Source organism: Odocoileus virginianus, chromosome 17 (assembly GCF_023699985.2).
Source record: "Odocoileus virginianus isolate 20LAN1187 ecotype Illinois chromosome 17, Ovbor_1.2, whole genome shotgun sequence".
NCBI classification, from domain to species: Eukaryota; Metazoa; Chordata; class Mammalia; order Artiodactyla; family Cervidae; genus Odocoileus; species Odocoileus virginianus.
Genome location: NC_069690.1, coordinates 10,270,900 through 10,283,352, shown reverse-complemented (window position 1 = coordinate 10,283,352; position 12,453 = coordinate 10,270,900). Strand labels below are relative to the sequence as shown.

At 36.9% G+C, this 12,453-nt stretch overlaps 1 protein-coding gene across 3 annotated transcripts in view; it reads right to left on the bottom strand.

Annotated features, from left to right (window-relative positions):
• The window catches only part of INTS2 (integrator complex subunit 2), a 50,977-nt gene that overhangs the window by 18,213 nt on the left and 20,311 nt on the right, over positions 1-12,453 (bottom strand). For all 3 annotated transcript variants that reach the window (XM_070478578.1, XM_070478580.1, XM_070478579.1), the window contains exons 14-16: positions 11,367-11,543; positions 10,258-10,366; positions 1,461-1,565 (exon numbers count right to left, since the gene is read on the bottom strand). In XM_070478578.1, the coding sequence (XP_070334679.1) occupies positions 1,461-1,565; positions 10,258-10,366; positions 11,367-11,543 (391 nt within the window). The remainder of the gene's footprint in view (positions 1-1,460; positions 1,566-10,257; positions 10,367-11,366; positions 11,544-12,453) is intronic.

Here is a 12,453-nt window from a genome sequence, read left to right as displayed (position 1 = left end):
GGACCTCCTTTAACTAAATCTAAGTCTTATTTCTAAACCTGCTTATAGCATAGCTTGACTACTCATTATTATTACTGTATAACATCAGCAATGAAAAAACAAATGATGATAATGTCTATTTAGATAGATGAAGTACTATGTTATTTACCTAATAAATGTTGTTACTATACAATTATCATCATCTCCCAGATGCGAGCGCCAGCAATGAGTATCAGCAGTAATAAAAGTACTTTAGATTTGATCACCCACTTACTATGCAACTTAGATCAAATCAAACCACTGCTTAGTCGCAAAAGGGATAAGTATCTACTGCCTTTCCCATAGAAACTGCTTAAAATAAATGTTTCTGTGAAAAAGACACTGTAACAATCACAAGTAGTATTATTTAAAAGTTTAAATGCACAAATATATATAGTCAGGACGGTCACAAAAATGACTGCTTATAATAGTACAAATTAGTCTACATTACGAAATCCCTTTATTAGTGGCAACATTAGCTACCAAATGCTGCAAAATATAACATCACTTCTCTGAAAAGAGATTAAGCAAAGATATAAATAAATGCAGACATCTGGCTAAAGAAGACCAAAGAAAGTTCATGTTTACCCTTGAAATCAACCATAATAAAGACAGAAAAATAAAATCTGAGCTTCAAAGAAACAAAATCAAAGAGAAAAAAAAATCCGTACATTATAAAAAGCTGTTAAATTAAGAAAAAAAATGAATTTTAAAAATATTACTGTATCTCCACTTGACAGTATTACAGTAAAAGTATTATAGTAATTTCATGCTATGGCATGTTATGTAGCAATTAAAAACAATAATGTAGACCTACATGTAGTAATATGATTATGATAAGATCTCCAAGACTTCAAGAAAAGAAAGCAAGTCTCAGAAGAAATACAATATGATACCATTTAAGCTTAAAAAAAGATTTTTTTACGTGTGTGTTTCTATTAGCTTCAACCACATGAAACTGCATTTTCAGAGGTCAAAAACAGTTGAATACCTGTAATCTCATATGGTTCAATCTGTAGAAAAGAACATGTGAAACTGCATACCAAAAGGAAATAGCTAGGGCCTCGGGGGTGGGAAGTAGTTTTCAGGAAGTAAGATAGCGAGGAAAGAAAAGAGAAATTCGCTCTTAAATTGCATGTTTAGCTTCGAGCACCTATTACACTATCATCTTACATACAATAGGTATTTCTTACCTATTGTATAGCACATGGATCTCTGCTCAGTGTTATGAGCCAGCCAGGATGGGAGGGGCATTCGGGGGAGAATGGACACATGTGTATGTATGGCTGAGCCCCTTCACTGTTCACCTAAAACTATCACATTGCTAATTGGCTATACCCCAAAATAAAATGTTTTTGGTGCTAAATAAAAATTTAAATTTAATAAAAGTAGGTATTTTTTACCAATAAACATTACCAGTAAAAAGCAAACAAAACAAATACCTCCCAACTCCTGCTGAAGTCCTTGAGCCTGTCGAATAAGGAATTTGATAGGAATTTGATCCATTAAAGAAGATGAATATGATTTGGGTTTTCTTTGCATGGCAGCTGTCAGTCAAAAATAAGAAATATAAGATATAACATCAGAAACAACATGAATCTTAACCTTCAACACAAACAGGAACAAACACAATGTCAAATTACTCTTAATTCACTTAATCGGTGAATATAGCTCATAAAAGATAAAGAATCACTACCAAAGTAGTGAATACACATGACGAGCAAGAACATGCTCCAAGGCAAGATCTGGAAAATGCCCTGAAACTGAAACCAGCGGGAAGAAAAATCATGAGTGAGAGAAGCCACCTGCAGAAGTGCCCAACTCTTAAAAAAATAGAAAAGAAACTCCCCCAAACCTAATTAGGAAGACAAATGCAGTCATGACCACATGGCTTAAAATTTCATGATGCCAACAGCCTTAATCATATTATCTATTAGTGGTGACTGACTCTTTCTGAAGAAAGTTGGGAAATATGAATGACTTTCTTCTCCTACAACTTCTACCTTCAACTAACAAATCCATTTTTTTAAGCAAATCCATCTTAATTTCTATTCTTTTTCTGCTATCCTAATTCAATACCTACTCATTATTTATTTAAATAACTATTATGGTTCAATTTTCAATTTTCCAGACTCCAATTCCTCTTCTTTTTGAACCATCCTTCACACTGGTGCCACAGTCTTATTTAAATTCAGATTTGGCCAGATCATGTGTCTCTGGATCCATGCTCAACTATCTGGATCCAGGGATTTCCAGATCCCCAGGGTGAAGGTCCTTGCCAATCAATGCTTTCTGTCTCATCTCCACCATATGCTATATGCCTGACACCCTCATCTTACTTATTCCAAGCTGCACTGCAGGTACAACAGAACTTATGAGCATCTCAACCAGGCTATCCACAGTTTGAAAAACTATATCCTATATACTTTTTCTTTTCCAAACACAAACCACATAATGTGAAGCTCAACAAAATTTTATTGATTGAAGTTAAGAAGTATATGAGTGCAAGTGTTAGAATACAGGTTGAGAATCGTTGCCTAAATAGACGATACACCTCTTGGTTAGACATGATACCCCTTGCCAGGTCAGTGAATTAGCATCCCAGTTTTCCACACAGTTTACAAAAACATAGCTTCTAGTACAATCAAATTCTGGTTCCAACACTATCCAAACTGGAAAGGAAGAAGTAAAACTGCCACTATTTGCAGATATGGCATTATATAGAAAAATCTTAAAGATTCTATCAAAAAACTGTTAGAACTTTAAAAAAAAAAGTGGTAAAAATGACAAATATCTCAGCCCACAAATGTGTAAATGACTCTCATGCAAATGCTGAGGTGAATGAACACTTGGGGCTTCCATAGTAAGATGAGGGGTCAACATTCAAGGAGCACCTTATGGTATATGGCTTTGTGCCTCGACCGAAGTGAAAAAGTGAAGTCGCTCAGTCATGTCCGACTCTCTGCGACCCCACGGACTATAGCCGGCCAGGCTCCTCCGTCCGTGGGATCTTCCAGGCAAGAGTACCAGAGTGGGTTGCCATTTCCTTCTCCAAATAATTTCCTAAAGAATGAAGTAGAGTTGGCTGGTAAAAGAGCAGCTGAGGAGCCTTTTCTGGACATCAAAGGTCCGTCAAGGTAACAAGAATTAAGAAAAGAAAAGAAAAAAGGAAAAAATACTGTGGAAACTAATAAACAAATTCAGTAGGGTTGCAAGATACCAAATTAAATACACAAAAATCTCTTGCATTTCTATAGACCAATAACAATCAGAAAGAAAAATTACATTGCCCCTAGCTTTCGTAACATTTTAATCCTTAAAACGTTCCTATGGAAAACTAATTCACTTATGAAATTAGTGTAAACTAATACTAAAGCCAGGAAAAAAAGTGAAGAGTAAAAAGGCCTATTCCACTTGCTTAAACACAGATGGAAAAAATCATATTAAAAAAAAAAAGACAAATCATGTTAAAAGAATAATATACACAAAGCAAGTAGGGCCCACTCCAGAAATATAGATATCAATTATACAACAAATTATATAAATAGACCAAATTATCTCAGTAACTGCTGAAAAAGTATTCCCTTGATAAATTCTTTTTAAATGGTACTCTAAGAAATTCAGTCTGACTAACCCAAAGTAAATGTCTATACCTCCCTTGTAACTAGCAATAACTTAAGAAAAAATTATACAAAGTCTATACAAAGTAAAGTTTAATTGACACAAAAAAATAATTTGAATAAATTCACACATTCAAAAACAGGTATTAAGTGATTACTCTGTATCAAGTAATATTCTAAATGAGTAAGTGAAAGTCACTCAGTCGTGTCCAACTCAATGACATAGTAGCAAAAAAAGATAAAAATTGGCCTTCATGAATCTTACCTTTTAATAATTTAAAGGAAAAATTCAGGGAATTCCCTGGCAGTCCAGTGGTTGGTTAGGACTCAGGGCTTTTACTGCTGGGAAGATGGGTTTGACCCTGGGTTAGGGAACTAAGATCTTGTAAGCCACACAGCTGACCAAAAATAAGTCTTTAAAAAAATTATTTCATATTCCTAGCTGGAAAGACTTATATTGTAAAGATGTAAATTCTCTCCAAATTAATTTCTAGCATAACATAATTCTAACCAAAACCCATATATAATTGTCTTCTACAGAATTTGACAAAATCTTATAGAGTTTATGTGCAAGATTATATATGTGAAAATGGACAGAAATACTGAACAAGAACAATAATTTTGAAAGGGACTGGAAATGCCTAACACTAAAAAAAAAAAAAAAAAACAGACATAGGTTTGTAATAAAACTTCTATATACATCAGAGCAACTTTCCAAATTAATAGGAAAATGACAGGTTATTCGCTTTGTGATGTTGACAAATAGCCAATTATTTAAAAATGACAACTAGGGGCTTCCCTGGTGGCTCAGCGGTAAAGAATCTACCTGCCAATGCAGGAGACGAGGGTTGGATCCCTGATCCAGGAAGATCACACAGGCCACCGAGTAACTAAGCCTGTGCATGACTACTGACCCCAGCCCCCTAGAGCCCCATGCTCCACAGTAAGACAGGCTGTAACATGAGAAACCCTCACACTGCAACTAGAGTGGCCCCTGCTCTCGCAACAAGAGAAAAAGCCCATGCAGCAGCAATGAAGACCCAGCACAACCAAATATAAATAAAGAAATACATAAAATGAAACAGATTAAAAATAAATAAATAAATAAAAATTTTTTAAAAAGAAACAAAAAATTTTTTAAAACTGAATCTGCATCCCACGTATGTGTGCTCAGTCGTGTCCAACTCTTTGCGACCCCATGGATTGCAGCCTGCCATGCTCCTCTGTTTATGGGATTCTCCAGGCAAGAGTACTGGAGAGGGTTCCTGTGCCCTCCCCCCAGGGGATCTTTCCCACCCAGGGACTGAACCCACATCTCTGTCTCCTGTATGGTCAGGCAGAGTCTTTACAACTGGGCCACCTGGGAAGCCAGTCTGTATGACATACTTGATAACTTCATGAATCCTACATTTTAATAACTTTAAAAGAAAAAAATATTTCAGGGAATTCCCTGGTGGTCCAGTAGTTAGAACTCAGGGCCTTTACTGCTGGGGAGGTGGGCATACAGAAATTAATTAAAGGCATATGTGAATTTTAAAAATGAAATAATGTCCTAAAAGAAAATGTAAGTGATTAGTCATATAATGTTAGTACCTTACTTTCAAAGAGTCTCCTCTCCACAGAATTCTATAATCAAAATACACCATAAATAAATGATAACACTCAACTGCTATCATTGTGAATGCAAAAAAATTGGTACATCGTATACAAATGTCTTATACATATGTCTTCTACAAAATGTCTATAATGGTAAAAACTATCTGGAACACAGTATGACAATTCATTTTTTAAATACTGGAATTCAAAAATCTTTGATTTAGTAGTTCTGTCCTAAAGAAATAAATAAGTGTACCTTTATACAGAGTTAGCTCTAAGGATATTCATTCTGCCAGTCTCTATAATGGCAAAATGTAGAAACAATCTCCAACAATAAAGTATTTTTTAGTAATGGTACACATTTATGAAGAAATATAGCTATTAAAAAAGAAATATTATACAGCTATTAAAAATCATGTTTCAAAAAATGTACTATAATAGGCCAAATGCTTAAAGTGTAGTCTTAAGTAAAAAGGGTAGATTAAAAACTTATGATTCCAAACTTTATGAAAGTTACCACACGTGCAAAGACTGAAGTGTTTTTTTTTCTAGCAAAATTCTGTGGTGATTATCTCTGGGCAGTAGAATTATGGGTGATAAACTCTGGTCTTTGTACTTTTCTCACTTCCTCAATTTTCTTCAGTAAAACACTCTTTTAATAAATATTTTTCTTTTAAAAAACAGTTCTTTTGCATTAAGTAAGACAGGTAAGCGATTAGGTAAGCAATTAGATAAATAATGAAATAAGTTTAAAATTCTTATACTTTTACTCCACAGGATGATCGTATGACTGTTAGAAGCTTTTTTGGTCAAACTCGATTTTATAGTACTGAAACCTCAAGCTGCCAAGAAATAACATCTGTCAGTGTCTGCTTAAAGGTTTCTACATTTTGAAAGAGGCAGGTGGAGTTAACTTTCTTCTGGGAAGACAATAATTAACTATCAAGTGCAAAGAAAAACTTCAAGTGCAGGAATTTAGAGCCACTGAACATTACAGTTTTCCAAGTATCACAGGATAGGTCTTGTTCTGCTGATGACAAAGAAGGAAATTTCATATGAAACAGGACAGAAGCAGAAAAAGCAGCCAGAGCTTGTTTTTAAATGCAGATAAGGGGCTTCCCTAGTGGCTGAGTGGTGAAGAATCCAGCTGACAATGCAGGAGGCCTGGGTTCAATCCCTGCTCCAGGAAGATCCCACAGGCCATGGAGCAACTAAGCCCATGCACCACGACCTATTGAGCCTGAGCTCCAGAGCCCGGGAGCCACGGTGACTGAGCCCACGTGCCTGGGAATCCGCGCTCCGCCACACGAGAAGCCGCAGCAATGAGAAGCCCATGCACCGCAACAAAGAGCAGTCCCCGCTGCCCAGCGAGAGAAAGTGGGCGCGCAGCAGTCCACAAATATACTTTAAACAGGCTTCCCTGATAGTAGGCTGGTAAAGAATCCGCCTGCAATGCAGGAGACCTGGGTTCGATCCCTGGGTTGGGAAGATCCCCTGGAGAAGGGAACAACTACCCACTCCAGTATCCTTGCCTGGAGAATCCCATGAAGAGAGGAGCCTGGCAGGCTACAGTCTGTGGGGTTGCAAAGAGTCAGACACGACTGAGTGACTAAACACACAATATATGCACTTGTATTACAAATATTTTTAAACAAATCAAAAATATGCCTATGTGAAAAAATATGTGTGTATACACCTTTTTTTAATGACTATAATATTCTTATACTTGGCTCTATCTCAGATGTTGGAATTCTGTATTTGAGCTTCAACAGCTACTTGGTGCCTGCTAATAATGTTTATTATAAAGCTCAAAACCACAGACTAGTTAACAAGGTACCAAAACAACACAACTTCGTAGGGAAGAATAAATTTGAAGCAGAATATTCATCATTTTTGGATGTGGAAGAGAAAACTTCTGTCATGTTATGACATATTCTGCAGTTAACTTATTCCTTTGGACTAAGAAACTAGGCTAGAAAAAAAATTTTCTTCAGCTATGGGAAAAAAGTTCTCTAAGGAAAGCTCAATTCCCATTTGTCTTCCACACCCAGTCTCCTCTCACCTAGGACATCCCTCTAGGGATTCTCTTGTAAAGCTTCCCTCTCTACTAGATTACTTCCAACAGCATACAACATCCTCTTAACTCTTTCACCTTAAAAAAAATAAAAAGTCCTCTCTTGACCCCATTTTCCTCTCCAATTACCACATTCATTTCCCTCCTTCTCTTTACAACTTTTCAAAAGAACTGTCTGTACTCACTGTGTTCAGTATTATCTCCTCTAATTTGCTTTTGAATTTACTAAAATCAGGCTTGAATTCTGGAAAAAAAAAAAAAAAAACCTGTAAAGGTCAAAGGACCTCTAGCAAGCTAAACCTGATCATCAGCTGAGCCTAAGTCCTAACCTTAGTTGATCCATCACCATCATTTGACACAAGTGATCTCACTCTCCTTTTTAAAACATTCTTCTCTTGGCATGCAGAACATCACAGCCCCCTGAGTCTCCTTCCACACCTTCTCTCTTGGTAATCCTACTTAATATCATGATTATAAATATCATACACATGCTGAAGAATCTCAGTGCTTCAGTCCAGGTTTATCTCATCTAAATTCCAGTCCAGCATTTACAACTGTTTTCAAGACATCCCCACTTCATCAGATATCTCAAACTTAGTATGCCCTAAACCAGCTCCTGATTGCCCACAAACCATAAGCCATTGTATAGCTCAGACCAAAAGCCTCCACATCAACCTTGGCTCCTGTCTCTCAATTCTAATTAATTCATCAGCAAAACTTCTCAGCTCTACCTTCAAAATATATATACACTGCTACCAGTCCAAGCCACCATCTTTTGCCTATAATCTTGGAAAAACCTAATCGTTCTGTTGTTCAGTCGCTAAGCCGTGTCCGACTCTTGCAGTGCCATGGACTAGAGCCCACCTGGTTCCTCTGTCCATGGGATTTCTCTAGCAAGAATACTGGAGTGGGTTGCCATTTCCTTCTCCAGGGGATCTTCCTGACCCAGGGACCAAACCCACCTCTCCTGCGCTGCAGGTGGACTCCTGCGCTACAGGCAGATTCTTACTGCAAAGCCACCAGGGAAGACCAAGAGAAACCTAGGAACTTTTCTACAATCTCCCAGTTCCTTTGCGAAGACTCAGTCCAGGCTAAACTGTACACTAAACCTGAAATTCTTAACTTTCCAACTAAGATCCATCAGACTACTGCATAAGGAACAGCAGCTTCACCTGAACACAGGGTTGAACTGAGCATGTCACTGGGGACTGGGATGCATAATCTCTAAAGATTCTTCCAGTCTTAAAATTTCTGAGTGATTTGTTAATTCTGCATGGTGTATACATAAAAATGGGCTATACTAGTCTCTAAACTTTCCTGTATTTTTTGCTAGACATTACTTTAAATAAAAACTTAAGAGTGTATCTTGGTCCCCTACTACAGTACTCATGGTCTGAGTTCTCCCCAGAATATCTCCTTGTAACTCATTCCTCTAGTATCTATTAAATCACAAGTGTCATATCCCTATCAGAATTCATTGCATGTGGATAAAAGTGGGAGACTATTACCTAATGCTTATTATTAGCCCATCTTGTCCCTCAAATGACAAAGACTATAATTATAGTTGTGGGATGTCATCTGTATATTCCTAACAACTGTAGGCAGGAAAGAAAGCTGCTGAGAAATTCACAGTATATTTAAAACACAATACTCCATATAAATGAAAGAAACTCATCTGCTACACACTGAAAAGTAACTTTAATTTATAGCTTTCAAAAAGTAAAACTGCTCAGCCATGACAAAATACAATCCCTTAAAAGAATTCTCTCTGCATTATAACACTCAATGCCTGTGACATTTTTAAATTTACTTTTTCTTGGAGTATAGTTATGTCATGTTAGTTTCTACTGTTCAAAGTGGGTCAACTATTCGTATACGTGTATCTCCTCTTTTCTGGATTTCTTCCCCATTTAGGTGGCCAAAGAGCACAGAGTAGGGTTCCCTGTGCAATACAGCAGGTTCTCATCAGTCACCGGTTTCACACACAGCATCAGCAGTGTGAATGCGCCATTCCCCGTCTCCCAGTTCTTCCCAACACCCTCCTCTACCCCCTTGGTGTCCATGTGCTTGTTCTCGACGTCTGTGTCTCTGTTTCTCTTTTGCAAATAAGATCACCTATACCACGCCTATTACTGTTTAATGACACTTTTTACTTGAATATGGAACTTCATACATTTGCTGTTGTTGCTGTTCAGTCACTAAACCATGTCTGACTCTTTGCAACTCCATGGACTGCAGAACACCAGGCTCCTCTGTTCTCTACTACCTCCCGGAGTTTGCTCAAATTCACGTCCATTGAGACGGTGATGCTCTCTAACCATCTCAGCCTCTGCCGCCCCCTTCTCTGTCTGTCTTCAGTCTTACATTTAGCAAGCCAAAATACAGGTGAATTTTCTTTTTCACATAGAGGAAAACATACTACTTTATACTAATATTATCTATACTAAATCTGACCTTCTGATATTATACAAAGCACCTAAGTTTGAAAGCCTAGTTCAGTGATAACGTTAATGGCAAAGGAAATCCTTCTGTTGGTTTTTTTTTTTCCTACTACTTTGATTAGACTGTTACTCTTATACTAATGGAAGGAAAAGTAGGAAAAAGGTTGAAATCAAGCAAAAAATCTTCAATTTCAGTACCGACAGGTTTATGTCTTAATTTACCTTTAGTCAATAAGGTCACTAAAATTGCTAAAATACAAACAACTCAGTTAATCATTAATTCAGCCTGCTAAAAGGAGCACTGAGCCTTAAGGAGTGATTACAAGCCCACACACACAGGTACTTATGCACCAAAGCATGAGAACTTAACATTGCGAAGACTGCAGAAAGATGCTGGAGCTTGTCGGAATATCTGATCTTCTTTTCTCCAATAGCAGCCTGGAAAGTAACAAAATATAAGCAAATAAGATGAACTATCACCAGAAACACCAGTCTCTGCACAACTTACCTAAAGTCTTGGTGTTTGCTAGGAGAGCTTCTTCATAAGACAGAATATAATAAAGCACCAAGAGCTGTGCTGTGATACTGAAATGCTGATTAAGGCGGATGTTGTCACCCTGGAGGTAATATTATAAACACTTTAAAATACTGTTAAATTTCATGAGTGCTTTTTTTCCCCCTTTGGCCACAACAGGCAGTATGTGGGATCTTAGTTCTCCAACCAGGAATAAAACTCCTGCCCCCTGCATTGGCAGCACAGAGTCTAAACCACTGGACCACCAGGGAAGTTCCAGTGAGTACTTTTTGACAGTAAAAGCACTCAAAATAGATTATGTGGTGTTGCTGCTCCCAAGCTTAAAGAAACTGGGAGAAATGTTGCTGTGTCCACATTAAACTCAAATCAACAACGTGAAGTTTAAGTTAAATCTGAGACGGCTTGAGAGATAAAAGGAACATGCTGAACAGTTTTTAAAGTTCCCTGGTGGCTCAGACAGTAAAGTGTCTGCCTGCAATGAGGGAGACCTGGGTTCAATTCCCGGGTGGGGAAGATCCCCTGGAGAAGGAAATGGCAACCCACTCCAGTATTCTTGCCTGAAAAATCCCATGAACGGAGGAGCCTTGTAGGCTATAGTCTATGGGGTCGCAAAGAGTCGGACACGACTGAGCGACTTCACAGTTTTTAAGATAGGACTGCTTCTGAAAAAAGTCTACACTTATAGGAATCTGAAGTACTATCTGAAATTACCATGAAGAAAATAATTCCTAAAAAAAAGATACTTTTTTGGAGAAAAAAAGATTTACTCCAAATTTCCATAAATAATCTAGGTATGTCTTAAATTCTCAGGAAGCTCGTAAAATATGTTGAAATGTCACATAATCCTCTGTTAAACACACAACCTCCAGGGCACTCCTTAAACTTTAAAATGGAGCTTTTGAAAGAATTCTTCAAAAAGTGCCTAATCAACATAGAACTAATACCATTCTTTTAATATTCATAAGTGATCTAAAGAACTGAATACCATTTTAAATAATAATCTGGGAAAAAATGTGGAGTGTGAAGAACACAAAAGAAAAATGAACTAATAAATGTTAAAAAAAAACAACACACTATTTTACCCCAATGACTCCTTGAAAAATATTGAGTATCTCCTGTTCTGTGACCGGCTGATTTGTGGCTTCTGGATTAGATTTAGATGCAGGAGTAAGTATAGAATTTATGTACACGTCAATCAGAGGAAGTAATTGAGGATGGAGTGGAATGGAGGTTTCACAGAGCTGTCTATAAATCCAGTCCTAGAAAAGAAAGTGACAGGCACTAAATTAATTATGGCAATAAGAAAAAGCAAGCAAAATTTTACAAGCACATATAATTTTACATGATTTATGAAAAAGTAAAACTATTAACTTTTAGCAGTTGCTAAATAATATCAGCCAGTTTCATAACTGCCTTTGATTTGAAAATGGAAACAATTTTTCTTTCCTAAAATTGAGAATATTATTCCATGGAAGATAAACCTAAAAATGACAGCTTGAGTTTAGAGTTTGGACTTTGGGTTTTTAATCTATTGGTTTTTAAGTAGTGGGGAAAACACTATAAGTCCCTTCTGTCTCTGTATTTAGAGCACCATACATGCTGCTGTAACAGACCCCACAGCAGAAAGGCATTTAGGGAGAGGAACAGTTTCTCACAACAAACCTCAGACAGATTAAGAAAGTGGCTTTGACAACCACATATGGGAGATTAATTATCTGCACAAATACAGGCCAAGAAGAAACACTGGGGGTGCATTTGGACTCTTTAATTCTTCTCTACTTCACTTGCAAAAAATATAAAAAGCAGAAGATACAATCAAGATGGAAAACAACTTCACTACATCATAAAAACAAGGACAATCAAATGTGATATAGCAATGCATATGTTGTTCAGGGTTCTTTATAAATAAAATAGCCTCTTAGAAAGGGTTCAAACAAATTTTTTTCTTTTTTAACCTCCTGTGGATTCAGCCTTTTCTCTAGAGAACCTATTTGCTATAGCCAATTATATAACAAATTGAAAACATGTCAAAATATGTGCAAGTTTAATGTTAGAAGTCCTTGTGACAAATGGACTACAAATACTGGTCATGGCTAACCAGCAACCTTCTGAGTTTGGTAAACAAAATCAAGTATAAAGAATGGAAATTTCTTACTAAAGTTTAATGAA